This window comes from Fusarium vanettenii (assembly GCF_000151355.1).
Source record: "Fusarium vanettenii 77-13-4 chromosome 6 genomic scaffold NECHAsca_20_chr6_4_0, whole genome shotgun sequence".
NCBI classification, from domain to species: domain Eukaryota; kingdom Fungi; phylum Ascomycota; class Sordariomycetes; order Hypocreales; family Nectriaceae; genus Fusarium; species Fusarium vanettenii.
The window spans coordinates 1,452,451-1,467,115 of NW_003315865.1; the positions used below are offsets into that span (position 1 = coordinate 1,452,451).

The window sequence follows — 14,665 nt, forward strand, 5'->3', positions numbered from 1 at the left end:
AGCTGTCTCAACTGTCTCGTTGCATAGCATCATCTCGCCAGCATTGCCGGCATGCCCTTCGGTTCCCAGGAATGTCGCTTCACCCGAGATCTTGAACAACTTCGGTTCGCAACGTGGCGAAGTGAGACCACGACCGAGATCAGACATGAAATGCTTTTTCGAACAGGGTCTCGAAAGTGATCGACCAGATGGCATTAAAGATCATGTCTGAAAGCAACGAGCTTTTGTGGACACGCCACATGGAACCGTATTCGGACCATGGTTCGCATGTGAAAACATGGGTTTTGGATAACGGGAGGCTCGATCGAGGAGGTTTTCAAGTTTGACTCGGCGACAGGGAATCGTTTCGACCAGGTAACAAACCCACAGGCAGGACTTTCATATGGCCAAGGAAATTGACGAGACAAGGGAGGTAACAAGGAAATTATACGATGCAACTTACCTAGCTGGAGCAGGAGAACTGACACGGATACGCTCGTTGCCCATCTTTTGAGGCTTTCCTTGTGGCAGTGTAGGATTTTTTGGCGAACGGAATGTGACAGAGCTGATGGATGAGTGCCTGCTAATCAATGATCCGGTTGGTTTTCCTGCATTATCGTTGCTCTCGAGGCTTGCGCTGCGAACTGACGGCGGGTCGGCAGCGAAGGAGACGCTCGATTTGTGACCTGACGACCCGTCGTCGCCGTCGCTGGCCCTCACACTAGTATTGGATCCATCGACAGTGTTGGAGTCGCAAGAGAAATAGTCAGCCTTGGGGCCTCTTGTCTCCGAATCGCTCCGAGGTACAGTCGTCTTGGGAGATATGTCGGAATCGGAGCGTTTGACGGGCACAGGTGGGACGGTAGAGGCTGTCGCCATGTCGTCCACCGTGTCGAATCTGAGGATGAAGCGAGCGCTGTGGAAGGGGAAGAGCCGTGTTTGGCTTTAGCTTGGTGTTTCCACCAATGTTTGGTTCAAGCAAGAGTGCTGTAAGGATGCAGCTGTGTGATGCCAAACTAGGTGGATGGATAACGGACGATGATCAGGACAAACAGGTTGCAAGCGAAACAATCGACAGAATCCTCCCTTGATGGATGGAAACGGAAGGAAAGCTCGCGACTTGAGATCGGCTTCGACAAAGACCCAAGTAACCTCCTTCCCGAGCTGCCAAGATGGATGCGACTGCTGCCAAGACCGAGAGGCTGATAGGCAAGCTTGGCTTGGCCTGGGGAAGACCAAATCACGAGACGCGCAAGGAGGCGCAGATGATGGAGACAGGTTTCCTAGCGCGATAGGCGAAGGGGGCGAAGTCGAGTTTAGCTATGACGTTGAATGAAGCTGTTTGAAAGTGGATAGATAGTGAGAAGCTTCCGGACGCGGGTTGCGATGCGGGCACAAGCAAAAGAGAGCAAGCAGCGGGCGCAGATTCGATTTGACGGGAAAAGCAGGAGCGAAAAGATGCGAGAGACAGAAAGAGGACTGTGCGTCGCTTTATCAATCGATAGAAAACGACAGCGGTGAGTAGACGAAAAAGTGCTGGTCAGACGCGAGTAATTCAAAGTCGGCGAGCGGGCGGTGGTGAGGTCGATCCTGGAGCTTTCCGAGGGAAGCTGCAAGTGCAAGCAGGTGATGGTGGCGGCAGGAGAGAGAAGAGAGAGTGACGAAACCACAACACAACCAGGATTGGGGTTGCTTGCTATGGATATAACGGAAAGTGGTTTAAAGATCCTTGTGCGAGTGTGAGATGAGCAAGAGACGGTGTGCGGCGTGTAGGTGTGCTTGTGTAATTGTTTCGGTAGGTCGGTGGTCAAGGTGACGAGAGGTGAAGCCACGGCCAAGGCCTAGGTCAGCCCAGATTTTGTTAGACGTAAGGTTATAGTCAGGCAAGGAATGGAGAAACCACGTTTTCGGACGTCGCCTTTTTACCACAACAGGTCAAGGGGACGGGAGAGAAGAAAAAGGGGAGGGAAGGTTTAGATTTCGTTTGCGGAGTTCTTTTTTAGTCTAATCCGTCCATGGTCCTTTTTTTTTTTTTTTGTGTGTTCCTTAGGCAGGCAAATTGAATCATGGCATGGGGATCTGCTGTCGCAATAAGAGAGGCGGCGCGTGAGGGAGGGTGAAGGAGGAGAGGCGGAGATACCTATCCCCCCCTTCTACCCACCCCCAAAGGTGCTGGCGCCGAACGGATCGGGCCTTGATCCACGTAGCAGCAGGGCGTTTACAAGGGAAAAGGAGGGTGAGGCTAGAGACTGCGAGCAGGTACTGAATTTCCATTTTCAAGCGTTGCAAGAGTTGTGCGGTTCGTGCACTTTTTGAAACCTAGGTTGAGGCGGTAGCAGCGGCGGAATTTCACCGAGTTGAACGCAACCTACGTAGTAAAGGACATGCAGAAGCAGGGTCGAGGTGCGATCAAGGTTGGCGATGCAGATGTGGTGGCTGTGAAAAGTGCAAACGCTTGACGTAGTCCCGGCCCGTCAGAGCAAACCGTTTATCATCCATACGACGTGCTTATCCCATCCCTTGTTGCTCAATCCTCAGGGATAGTAGCTCACTGGGTAATGAGTATCCGTAGGTACATACTGTAGGTTGTGTGGCAACGGGGGACAACGGCGATGCGATGCAGGCCAAGACACGGGAAGATTTGGCACGCGAGAGGCATGGGCTCGCTGCGGGGAGTCATTGGCTGGATTCTACGAACTGCAAGTAGGGTATCTCTCAAAATCTCTTGGAGATAACGACAGAAGCGAGAGTAAGAGTCACAAAGGGGGAACAGAGGGAACAAGAGGCCGCCCGTCCAGCCCTCCCTCGAGTTGAGTAACGAGGAAATGAAGGGCACACCAGGCACACGCACGCATAGCGCACACAGCACACTGACGGTAGTTGGCAAAAGAAACATTAGCCCACTCACACACTATTTGTGCTGCAGTCAAATACGACGAACCCTATCAACACCAACATCCCTGGGGATCCATTAGATCACATGGAAACTCTTTGGCTCTAACAGCCGGCAACCAACGAGTAGGGCTGCTTGCCGGAATATCCACTTAATAAGCGGCCCTTGGTGAGGACCGCTATCCCCCTCACTAATGCCACCTTGTTTTTGGGCAGCCATGGTTGGAAATCATATTCTATCCCAACCAACTTTTGGGTGCAAAATCCGCTCCGCTCTCTCCAATCTTGGCTCCGGCACTCATGGCCCGAGTGTTACTCTAATGTCCAAGAAAGAGAAAGCCAAGCCGGCGCTAGATGGGCTCGGCACTCGTTGGATGACGAACACCTCACACCCAGCACCTGGGAGCTGGGAAAAAACAAGCCTGCGACTCCCGCCGCCCCGGGTGGATCATATCACCAGCTGGTGGCTGCACTTGGGCATCGCGGCGCGGACGCCCGTGGCGGGGGGTTGCAGTTAGCTTGGCTTAGCAAGATGAGCTAGCGGGGTTGCGGCTAGATCCAGCATGGTGTGTCGACTGAGAACAGAGCCTCCGCAGATGAGATGGGATCGATGCCGGTGACTCTTGTCTGACAGCTTCCCGGGCGAGCGAGCAACCATCAGGCGAAAGAGAGTGTGAGCCCATGCAAGGAAGCACAAGCGAGAGACATTCAGCCCATTCAGAGAAAAGTTGCCACAGACTCTTTGCTCACCGCATCACACAGGTCATACCCGGTCCGCCATGATACCCCTTGAAGCAGGGCCTATCTGAACCAGTCAATCCTCTTGGTGGCCGCACATGAAGGCTTCTGGTTGTTTGAGCTGTCAACTCCACGACTCCATTGTGTGTCAACTCTGCACATTCCCGTTCCGAGGCGGACTAAACGCGGCTCCGGAATCCTACCCCGGTAATTCCGACACCGCCGGCTTGGCCCAGCCATCAGGTTCAGCCCCAAATCCAGGTTCCCGGCTGTGGAGTTGTCGTCCCTGTCGGCACTTGAGTTGCTCTTCACGTGTCTCCCCGATTGGAAGGTATCCGAGCAGACCGGAAATCTCAGTGCTTTCCTACCACCAATGATGACAACTCTACAGTACGGGTCTGACTAAACTTGGCTGAGGGGAATACAATGAACTCGTCAGGCCTAATCAACCCTTTCTTTCCCGGATTTCCATCGTCAAAAAGTGCAGCTTGAGGGTTTTGGGGGTGTTGCGGACAACGCCACTTTCAACGTGATCTTGTTTCGTGCCTTCTATGGCCTCTCTCGTCAACTATTTACATAGGAGACTTCAGTATCTGATACCGTCCAAAAATCAGAAGTATCTGGATCAGAATAATGGCTTGACGAATATCTTGAACGTGCTAGAGAACGTGCTGGAGAAGGAGATCGTTTCTGTGACCGTTTCGAGGATCCTATGTTTCGCAACCAGTCTCTTATATTTAGTTTGGCATTTCTCTCTTTCTTCGGCTCACTGTCAAGCCCGTGGGAGTTGCCCGCCTCTCGTTGTCTTTTCCCAGCCACGTGAGCAGCCTGCTCAGTGGCGCCTTGAACTCGGCGTTGACCCTGAGGAGGGTACACGGCTCGGAGCCGAGTTCGAGGAGGGGATACGACTCGGCGCTGAAGCTGAGGAGGGTACACGGCTCGGAGCCGAGTTCGAGGAGGGGATACGGCTCGGCGCTGAAGCTGAGGAGGGGATACGGCTCGGGGCCGAGTTCGAGGAGGGGATACGACTCGGCGCTGAGTCTGAGGAGGGTTTACGCCGAGGTATTGATGCTCGAGGCGAGCCGTTCCGTTAGGCAACTGGGGCTCCAATGTCCTCCTCGAATCTTCTTCACGCATGCTTTGAGTTTGAGTATCTGCTTCGAGCGAATTTGACATTTGTTTATGGCGGTGCGATTGCCAGCTTTCAGCAGTTGAAATGTCGATCCTTCCAGCATCCCTAGGTTTCTGGTTAGGTGCTATTATTGTGCTCCTCGAGCCTGAAGGAAGCTGGACGCTTTGCTGAAGCGAATCCAAGGTAGTCCATCGACCAGATGCTTGTTCATCCACAGCAGACGACGATGAGTCCCCTTTGATATTGGAGGTTTCTCCTATCTCCTGGTCCACCTTCTGGAGAGGCTCTGTCTTCATCAACTCATGTTGAGCAGCCATCTCAGCGGTAAGCCTCTTTGTCGGAGCGCTAGCCATGAGCTGCTGAACAAAGCTGATGGCGGCGGCGCTGGCTGAAACATGCAACAGAGGCGCCTTGGGGAATGGCCCGCCTTTCCAGTACTTGAGGAGTATGAGATCGCCACCAAACGCCCGTTTGTGAGTGAGCAGGTAGAAGATGGTCTCGCCAAAACACCACATGTCAGCCGGGAAATGATCAACGCGCTCGGGATCATCTCCAATTCCATGTATTAACTCGGGAGGCATGAAACCAGGTGTCCCCTTGACCGTTGTGGTAGCAATGTCGATACCGATCCGTTTGCTGAGCCCGAAGTCACAGATTTTGACGTACCAGTCACCATGCGGGGGTTTGTCCTTGATTAGTATGTTCTAGACAAAAAGAATATCTATCAGAAAGGTCATAGTAATCTTAAAGGAGGTTCTTACCGCCGGCTTCAAGTCTCGGTGTGCAAAGTTGTTCTGATGCATAAACCGTAGCCCTTGAAGAACTTGGCATCCAATGTCCTGCACTTGATCCTCCGGGAGTTTGCCATACATTTCGACATGGTCCTTCAAATCTCCCAGTTCACAGTATTCCATGGTCAGGAACAGTGCAGAGGGACTCTGAAACCATCCGTAGGACTTGATAAAGAACTCGGAATACTATGGAGGTCAGTGACACTGTACATGGCGACACTAGGCGAGGAATATCTGACCTTTGCCTGGGAGAACTTGGCCAAGGCCTCCAGCTCTTTCACATAATCACTCTTTTTCGATCGAAGCTTTTCAAGGTCCAACTGCTTCACCGCCCGGGAGTTGTAGGATGTGTGACTCTTTGGCTCTCGCTCCTCCAGCCAAACGATGCCGAAGCCCCCACGGCCGAGCATCTTCTGACGAACCCATCTCTCCTGTTGAGGTCCCCGTCTTCTCCAGTATGTCATGTGCGTCGTCTCAGTGGGGATGGCGGCGGATGGGTGGAAGGTTGCCTCGAGGTGCGAGTCTTGGACCAGTACTGGGAGGTCTTGGAGGGAAATTCCTTGGAGAGTAGCCATGTCGATTATATTTCAGCTCGTCTCTATCACCACTCAGGGCGGCAAGGACGAGGGTTGGGCCGTGGTGAGACAATTGCTATGATCTAACCAAGCTCAGGATTAGGCAAGGAACTATGGTGGGACAATGGCCGGAGTTGACTCGGACTGAGAATTGGACAAGAAATGGCAATCCCGAAGGCCGCATGAAGAATCTCAGCAGTCTCTAGATTGAGGGGAAACGCCCACGTCAACGGTATTGAGCATTCAGCCTGGTGTTCAGCCATGCACTGCCACCAAGGCGAGATACCTAAACGCCAATATGCAACTTCTGGGGGGTAGTAAATATCTTGGTCCAATGAGAAGGTCGGGCTGTTCAGCTGAATTGGGTTGTTGGCACAGCCTGATTTGGGAGGGTCTTGGCAGAGGATGTGGGTTGAAAAGACTCCCAGTTAAGTCACCACTCTTGGTCAGATCGATGCATTGTCTTTTGCGAAAAACCATCTCACATGGAGGCAGCCGGGTTAGCATTTGCGGTCGTCGGTGCGGTAGACTTGTGTATCAAGTAAGAGCATTCCCAATCCTTCGAAGCAACCTATGGCTAGGTCGGTAGGTCTGACTGTGAAATAGGTATGGAAGAGAGGTACGAAAGATACGCACGGCCTTCAAAGGAGCTGAGCCCGAGCTTGAAGAGAGAGCCCTCAAGATAGAGATTGGCTGGCACAGATGCTTCACCCAGCTCGACTTTCTCAAGTCCATCAGCCACCTGATGGACGAGGTCCACCAAAGCCTACAAGGAAGGACTTTACGAATGTTGTCTATCAAGCTCGACGGCGCAACTCACACTCTGCGGGGAATGCTTCAGCAACAGACTGTCAATGATCGCAATGGGAAGAGAATCGTCTTTGTTCCTCGACCCTTCAAGTATGCGCTGAAAAAGGAGAAACTCGATGAAGCTATTGATGCTCTCAACTCTTGGCAGCAAATGTCAGATCCGTCGTGGTTTCTGCTTATGAGGATGCATAGTCGTGAGATGAGCAAAGCTCTTACAACAACGTCAAAGGTCACAGAGGCTATCCCCTCAGTCTCTGCTATCCAAAAGGATCTGAGAGAAGTCTCACTTGAAACTCTTAGTCAGACATCATCTGGATTGTCGCTTCCTGCCAAGAACCTCTATAAGATGGACATATCCTGCATTCCCTTCTCCGACTTAAAGATTGCCAAGAGCGAAAGACCTGGGAGGATCACCACCTACATCCTGGACGAGCTCGGTACTCTCGACTTGGCTTCTTACCAGGAAATGGAAAAGAACATCCGAAACCTAGCTCGTCGGCTTCAGCACAATGAGCCGCAGACATTCGGTCTCCTTTGTTGCAAAGGATTCGTCGCAGAGAAACTAGGCCCAAACCTCGGGAAGTTCACGATAGTATCCCGCATGCCGCCTGGCCTACCGAGCGCTCAGAGTCTTCGACAGCGCTTATTGCAGGGCAGCAAGCCCAGCACATTATCTCGAAGGTTCTCGATCGCCCAGGAGTTAGCCAAGTCTGTCAGTTATATCCACGTCTTCAGCTTTGTCCACAAAAACATTCGTCCCGAGACTATCCTTGACTTTGACACTGAAGGAAAGGATGGTGCGTCGGTTTTCCTCCTCGGTTTTGAAGATTTTCGACAAGAGGATGGAAGGACACGACGTCGCGGCGATGATGCCTTGGAAAGAAATCTGTATCGGCACCCTTCGCGGCAAGGTATAGTCCTCAAGGAGGGGTTCCTCATGCAGCACGACATATACAGCCTCGGCGTTTGTCTACTAGAGATTGGCTTGTGGCAAAGCTTTGTCAACTACGAAGCTGGAGAGAACAAAACTCTGTCACCCATAATCGGTGTATCTTCCGATGCCTCCCATGATGAAGCAGCGGCTTTCCTCTTGACTTCGGTAAAAGACCGTTTTGTCAAGTTGGCTCAAACCGAACTCCGAGAATGCATGGGTACCCGATATTCCGAGATAGTAGAGACCTGCCTCACTTGCTTAGATCCAGGCAACAACTTTGGAGATCAGCAAGAGTTTCAAGACAAAGACGGGATTCGTGTAGGTGTGAGGTATATTGAAAAGGTGAGAGTATCTAAGACGCCTAAGAGCTTCCTACTAACTCGGTCAGATCCTCCACCGACTCAACAGCCTCTGTGTCTAAAGGCTCAGAAGAACATGCCCGAGAACCCTCTAATACCAAGTACGCAAACCCTGGAGCAGGATCATGATGCTGGATTAAACGACTTTTTGATTCCTTTTACTCTTCATTGCCCTTTGTCATAGGCTCCCATGCCTCTACGAGGATGTACCATATCTCTGCCACACATATAGCCAACTCGAGAAATTCTCAAGCTTTTGCACGAGCATCACCAACTCCGAGACGCCGTTGCCATGCCATGCAGCCTACCTAACAAGTCGGCCTGCATAAACCCCAAGTGTTGTCCTGGTCATGACCTTTGGGGGCTTTCAGCCGAAGAGTGCTAAGCACCGTCGGGCTTGAATCGAAGGCCCCAGGATATTGAAAAATGAGGCTTTCCAGATTCCTCTGAAGCACCTCAGTTGTAGGTGCGGGACAGGTTTCGGAGGTACCAGTCCACGAGCTTGCGTCCAACCTTGGCCTCCGAGATGTGAATCAGGTCCTGTAAACTTGTCAGTGCTTGTTCAGTAAACTTGAATTTTCGGAGTACTCACGCCCTGGAGAGCATAGTCAAGGTCGCTGACGTTGACGAGCTCACCCTCGAGCAGACCCTGGTCCTGCCATCGCAGCTGCTTGGTGCGCTGCTTGGTAACCAGGAGCCATGATCGCAGCTCCTCGGGCTTCACCTCGAGGAAACCAGCGAGCTTGTTAAGGTCCATGGTGGTGTAGAGTCGGAGGTAAGACTTGATGGTGGGGCTCCACATGTTGGTCTTGACCTCGTCCATAAAGACAGCGAGGTGGTGCTCAACGGGGTCGATGTTGGCCTCGGGGTTCTCAAAGTCCGGAGGAACGGGGGAGATGAACTTGGGGCAGGCGGTGCGGAAGAGCTCCTCGAAGATGGGGAGGGACTCGGGGCCACCACGCTGGAGCTTCAGAAGCTGGTCACCGTACTTCTCACGGAGAGCGCTGTGGATGGTGTCGTCCAGGCGGGTGGGCTGGAAAGCGACGCAGATGGCAATGAGGGCGTACATCTGCTCGTTCTTCTTGGTGATAGAGTCGTACTGGGCGCTCTTCTGGAAGTTCTTGGTTCGCGACACATAGACCAGGATGTGGCTGAACATGCGGATGGCATCGGCGTAGCGGTGCTGCATCATGTAGGAGAAACCCACATAGTAGTAGGTGGTGAAGTGGGCGGCCATAACACGGGCGAACATGGCCTTCTTGTTGAGCTCGATGTCATCGAGGGTCTTGAGAGCCAGGCTAAAGTCTCCCAGAAGAGTGTGGACCCGGAGGAGACCGATGATGGAGAAGTAGCCGAGCATTCGGTACAGGTTCTTGGAACCGTAGTCGCCGGCAACAGCCATGGGGTCCTCGTTGCGCTTCATGGCAGCCAACTGGTCGGTGATCTGAGATCGCTGGATCAGGGAGTAGAGAACGTTGAGGACGCTGTAGCAGCCCCAGGTGTTGGGGTTCTCGCGGAGAGCCTGGCGCTCCTCCTCGTTGGATGTTTGCCGGGCAATTCGCATGCGGTACGACGAGAAAGAGTTGAACTGGTAGATGAACTCATCGATAACATCCCAAGCCCAGTAGTACTATGAGCTCTGTTAGTCCCAGTCAATCCGGGATAAATTTTTTTGGGCCACCAACCGAAGGAGGCTCGAGGTCAACGGGACCATCCGAGTTCAGGATGTAGTGGAACAGACTGCAGTACGCATCGTAGCTCTGGAATTTTGTCTCGAGAGGGGCCTGGAAGTCGAGAGGTTGAGCGGCCTGGACGAGGCGGGCCTGGATATCGTCGGTCTGCTGGGCCAGGTTCAGAGAGGTGGTGCGGCTGAGGTCATCACCATCCTCGTACTGGACGTGCTCCTTGTACTCGGCCACCAGGGCTTCCTCCTCGACATCGCTATCGTCATCGATGGCGCGGGCCGGAGCCACGCCGTTCTGGTAGGTAGCCATCGTGTGCGATCGGACGTGGGTTCCGCGTCGTGTCGGGTCGCTCGTCGTGGTGAGGGGTAGAAATTTTACGCCCCTCCAAAGGCCTCGCGAGTTTTCGTGATTTTAGGGCTTTTGCTTGAGTTGTAGGGCGTTGTGGCTTGAGCTGTGCGATGTGGCGCAGCTGCACGTGACTTGACACTGTGCTCTGTACCGGTTAACTGCGTCACAGGCACCTCTATCGGGGAGGCGGGGCAGTAACTCAGCGACTTGGTGATGTCTCTATTTGCAGATATGAGTCATTCTCAGTCACTTTGCAGATATTTCCTAGAAAGAGCATGACAGGGCCTTGTTTTGCTGACTCTCGCGTGAGTAGGAAAGGCTAGATTCGTGGATTAGTCACACTACCAATGAGCAAGAAGCAGGCAACATACCTCCATATCTGCGCCTCCACATCAAGGTTGATTTACAGTTTCTGAACCGTTGGGTATAAAATCTGAAGGCCCGGTTCCATTGCCTCAGGCAACTCAGTCTCTGAAACTTGCACCTTTGGCTAAACAGATTTCCATTCTACGAGTCGTTTCTCAGAGGAATCGCCACAATCATGCCTGTCGTTACTCCAGAAAAGCTGGCTAGCCTGCAAAGGCAGTCCAGTGATATCCGAAATGTGAGCTAAATTTGCCAAACTGTGGCCGTTCTCAAGTTAATGAGATTGCAGATTTGTATCCTGGCCCATGTTGATCATGGCAAGACTTCACTTACCGATGCTCTGCTCGCCACAAATGGTATCATCTCACCAAAATTGGCGGGCAAAATCCGCTACTTAGACTCCAGACCCGATGAGCAAACAAGAGGAATCACCATGGAGTCCTCTGCTATTTCTCTTTATTTCGCCATGCGTCGGAAAACAGCCCCTGACGCTGAGCCCGAAGACAAGGAGTATCTGGTCAACTTGATCGACTCTCCAGGTCATATCGACTTCAGTTCTGAAGTCTCAACAGCTTCAAGATTGTGTGACGGCGCCGTTGTACTTGTGGATGCCGTCGAGGGAGTCTGCAGTCAAACAGTCACTGTACTTCGTCAGACATGGATCGAGAAGCTCAAGCCCCTGCTCGTCATCAACAAGATTGATCGACTAGTGACAGAACTCAAGATGACTCCCGGAGAAGCATACATTCACCTAAGCAAGCTTCTTGAGCAAGTAAATGCTGTTCTTGGAAGCTTCTTCCAGGGCGAACGAATGGAAGAAGATCTCAACTGGAGAGAGAAGGTGGAGGAGCGAGTGAACGCAGCGACAGCCGCCAAGGAATCGGCTCTTGCGGACCAAGTCAGCGACACCGGAGATATCCAATTCGAGGAGAGAGACGACGAAGACATTTACTTTGCCCCAGAGAAGAATAACGTTATCTTCAGCAGCGCCATCGACGGTTGGGCGTTTACCTGCAGACAATTCGCCAGCATGTACGAAAAGAAGCTCGGTATCAAGCGAGGCGTCATGGAAAAGGTTCTATGGGGCAACTTTTACTTGGATCCCAAGACGAAGAAGATTTTGGGCCCCAAGCATCTCAAGGGAAGAAATCTGAAGCCCCTTTTCGTTCAGTTGGTACTTGAGCCAGTATGGACTGTCTATCAAGCAACTGTGGGCGGTGACAACGGCACTGGCGATCGAGAACTGCTGGAGAAGGTCACAAGGTCCCTTAACATCAAGCTCACACCTCATATGCTCAAGTCTCGGGACCAGAGACTTCTGATGACAACTGTGTTTGCGTCTTGGCTACCACTATCAACGGCGCTGTTGGTATCCGTCATCGAATCCTTACCGTCTCCTGCCGCCGCACAAGCTGAGCGACTACCCGAACTACTCGAGGAATCCCCTGGCTCGGAGCACATTGATAAATCCATCAAGGACGCCATGGTTTCATTCAAGCACGAAAAGTCTGATCCCGTCGTCGCCTATGTCAGCAAGATGGTGTCCGTTCCCGAGAGCGAGCTACCCGAGAACAAGCGACGAACCGGAGTACAAATGAGCGGCGAAGAGGCACGAGATCTCGCCCGCAAGAAGAGAGCTGAAGCTGCGAGGGCTCAGGCCGCAGCTGGCGAGAATGGCGTTGACAGCATGGCAACCGCTCTTGATACGATCAACCTCGATGATTACGCCCCTGAGTTGGAGGAGAAGAAGGTCGATCCCGAGCATCTCATTGGATTTGCCCGTATCTACTCTGGAACCCTCTCGGTTGGCGACAAGCTCTATGTCATCCCTCCCAAGTGGTCGCCTGCTGAGCCACATGCTGCCCCCGAGCCTCAAGAAGTTACTGTCACCGCCCTTTACATGCTCATGGGCAGGAACTTGGAGGCTCTTGAGTCGGTCCCTGCTGGCTGTGTGTTTGGCATCGGCGGTCTTGAGGGCAAGATTCTGAAGTCAGGAACTCTGTGCAGTCGCCTAGAAGGCGCTGTCAACCTTGCGGGTGTAAGCATGGTGGGCAAGCCTATTGTCCGTGTTGCTTTGGAGCCTGTGAACCCCGCCGATCTCGACAAGATGATCCACGGTCTCGAGCTTCTGGTGCAGAGTGACCCGTGTGCCGAGTATGAGCTCCTTGCAAGTGGTGAGCATGTCTTGCTGACTGCTGGCGAACTTCATCTCGAGCGATGCTTGACGGATCTCAAGGAGAGATTCGCTCTTTGCGATATCCAACCAGGAGCCCCCCTTGTTCCCTATCGCGAGACCATCGTCAGGGCCGAGGAGATGCGACCCCCTGCGAACAAGGAGCTCGGTCGCGGTGCTGTTGTTGCTACTACCAGCTCAAAACAAGTCACTATCTCACTCCGGGTACAGCCAGTTCCAGCAGATGTGACAGAATTTCTGCTCAAGAACGCGGACGCCATCAAGCGGCTGCATGACCACAAGGCCAGGGTGGATGAGGAGTCTGAGGGCGAAGAGATCGCCGCAGATACCGTCGTCGCTGCCGGAAACACCCTGTCCGTGGAGGATTTCAAGAAGCAGCTTAAGGAGAAGCTTGAGAGCGGCAAGGGCAGGGAGAACTGGAAGGACCTCATTGATAAGATCGTGGCCTTTGGACCTCGACGAACCGGACCAAACTTCCTCATCGATGCCACTGCAGATGGTATCTTCTCCAAGGCTTTCGCGACTGAGAACACCACAGATACCGCTCCTCGTGCTGGAGAATCCCTTCACCCTAGTCATCTGGCCGACAAGATCTCCTACGCCTTCCAGCTTGCTGCCGCTCAAGGTCCTCTTTGTAATGAGCCGCTTCAAGGCGTGGCTGTCTTTGTCGAGGAGGTCACACTCAACCTTGCTGAAGACGATATTTCACCTCGAGACAAGCTGGGTCGTCTTACAGGCGAGATCATCAAAACTTTCCAGTCCGCCTTGCGTTCTGGCTTCCTTGACTGGTCCTCCCGTCTCATGCTCGCTATGTACAGTGTCGAGATTCAAGCCTCGACTGAAGTCCTCGGTCGTGTCTACGACGTGCTGACTCGTCGTCGCGGCCGCGTCAACGCTGAGATCATGAAGGAGGGCACACCTTTCTTTACCATCCAAGCCCTACTCCCTGTCGCCGAGAGTTTCGGTTTCGCAGATGAGATGCGCAAGCGTACCAGTGGCGCCGCACAGCCTCAGCTCATCTTTGCGGGCTTCGAGATCCTAGACGAGGACCCCTTCTGGGTGCCCTTCACTGAGGATGATCTTGAGGATCTTGGTGAGTTGGCTGATAAGGAGAACGTGGCCAAGCGATATATGGACGGTGTGAGGAGGAAGAAGGGATTGCTTGTGGAGGGAAGGAATGTTGCTACAGATGCTGAGAAGCAAAAGACACTGAAGAGGTAGAACCATGATAAATGAAGCATCAGGAGGCAATGAATAAAAGCGTTTGTTTGTTGATTGTATGAGTACCTAGATTTGACGTGCTATACAGGGTAACACACGAGCATAGGACTACGCACACAATAGTCCGATTAAATCACTCTGGGTGGGAAAGAGAAACACTTGATGTAACTTGATGAAAATTGCATATTACTACTGGACCTTAATATTGCTGAGTTTTCCGGTTGAAAGATGGACCGCTGCCTCCACCACATCAGGAGTAAATCATTGCCCATCTCCATCATCACAGGGGAAATTCATCAGACCACTTCTTGACGATCAACAGTCCGTGAGAATCACAGTCCCCAGTTCCATCTCCCGGGAAAGTTCGATATCTGACAGGTCTGAACCAGAGTCTTGGAGCCGCTGGCCAATCATAGGGTAGCACACCTTGACGTCAGGTGAGACAGTCTTGGAGTTAGGAACGGTACCCGGTCTGCCGCGTGTGTCTATCAGTTTAGTGGTGTTTTAACCCTTCTTCCAGGGACTTGGGATTCATTACTACTGCAGCTCTAGTTACCGAGGGTTTCAGTGTCTTATGAAGTCTTTGTTCTCTTATTGGCCTGGACCCTTTGTAAAAGCTGGACGATGCTCCTAGCTCATCA

The 14,665-nt window shown here is 52.6% G+C and overlaps 5 protein-coding genes across 5 annotated transcripts; 2 read left to right on the forward strand and 3 right to left on the reverse strand.

Annotated features, from left to right (window-relative positions):
* Positions 1-194: 194 nt before the first annotated feature.
* Positions 195-858, reverse strand: NECHADRAFT_81825 (uncharacterized protein; the record flags this gene model as incomplete). The annotated part of the gene is made up of 2 exons (XM_003045206.1): positions 195-375; positions 443-858. 2 exons carry the CDS (start codon positions 856-858, stop codon positions 195-197), a joined length of 597 nt encoding a protein of 198 aa, XP_003045252.1.
* A 3,275-nt stretch (positions 859-4,133) lies between these two features.
* On the reverse strand, positions 4,134-6,107 carry NECHADRAFT_81826 (uncharacterized protein; the record flags this gene model as incomplete). The annotated part of the gene is made up of 4 exons (XM_003045207.1): positions 4,134-4,177; positions 4,380-5,445; positions 5,503-5,718; positions 5,772-6,107. 4 exons carry the CDS (start codon positions 6,105-6,107, stop codon positions 4,134-4,136), a joined length of 1,662 nt encoding a protein of 553 aa, XP_003045253.1.
* Positions 6,108-7,011: 904 nt separating this feature from the next.
* NECHADRAFT_15666 (uncharacterized protein) lies at positions 7,012-8,124 on the forward strand (the record flags this gene model as incomplete). The annotated part of the gene is made up of 1 exon (XM_003044802.1): positions 7,012-8,124. A coding segment is annotated over one exon (1,113 nt), but the record flags the coding sequence as incomplete, so codon positions are not given.
* A 217-nt stretch (positions 8,125-8,341) lies between these two features.
* NECHADRAFT_104802 (uncharacterized protein) lies at positions 8,342-10,251 on the reverse strand. The gene is made up of 3 exons (XM_003045208.1): positions 9,896-10,251; positions 8,803-9,840; positions 8,342-8,750 (listed from the first exon to the last, which is right to left on the reverse strand). Exons 1-3 carry the CDS (start codon positions 10,202-10,204, stop codon positions 8,667-8,669), a joined length of 1,431 nt encoding a protein of 476 aa, XP_003045254.1. The 5' UTR covers positions 10,205-10,251; the 3' UTR covers positions 8,342-8,666.
* A 533-nt stretch (positions 10,252-10,784) lies between these two features.
* On the forward strand, positions 10,785-14,024 carry NECHADRAFT_100961 (uncharacterized protein; the record flags this gene model as incomplete). Its single annotated transcript, XM_003044803.1, has 2 exons — positions 10,785-10,847; positions 10,884-14,024. The coding sequence occupies 2 exons, from the start codon at positions 10,785-10,787 to the stop codon at positions 14,022-14,024; spliced, it is 3,204 nt and encodes a 1,067-aa protein (XP_003044849.1).
* Positions 14,025-14,665: the final 641 nt, after the last annotated feature.

Bases quoted from the DNA above. Each gene is read 5' to 3' on its own strand.
- NECHADRAFT_104802 (XM_003045208.1), bottom strand. From the start codon at position 10,204: ATGGCTACCTACCAGAACGGCGTGGCTCCGGCCCGCGCCATCGATGAC. The intron at 9,841-9,895 runs GTTGGTGGCCCA...CAGAGCTCATAG, and splicing joins TTGACCTCGAGCCTCCTTCG to TACTACTGGGCTTGGGATGT. The intron at 8,751-8,802 runs GTGAGTACTCCG...ACAAGTTTACAG, and splicing joins TTGACTATGCTCTCCAGGGC to GACCTGATTCACATCTCGGA.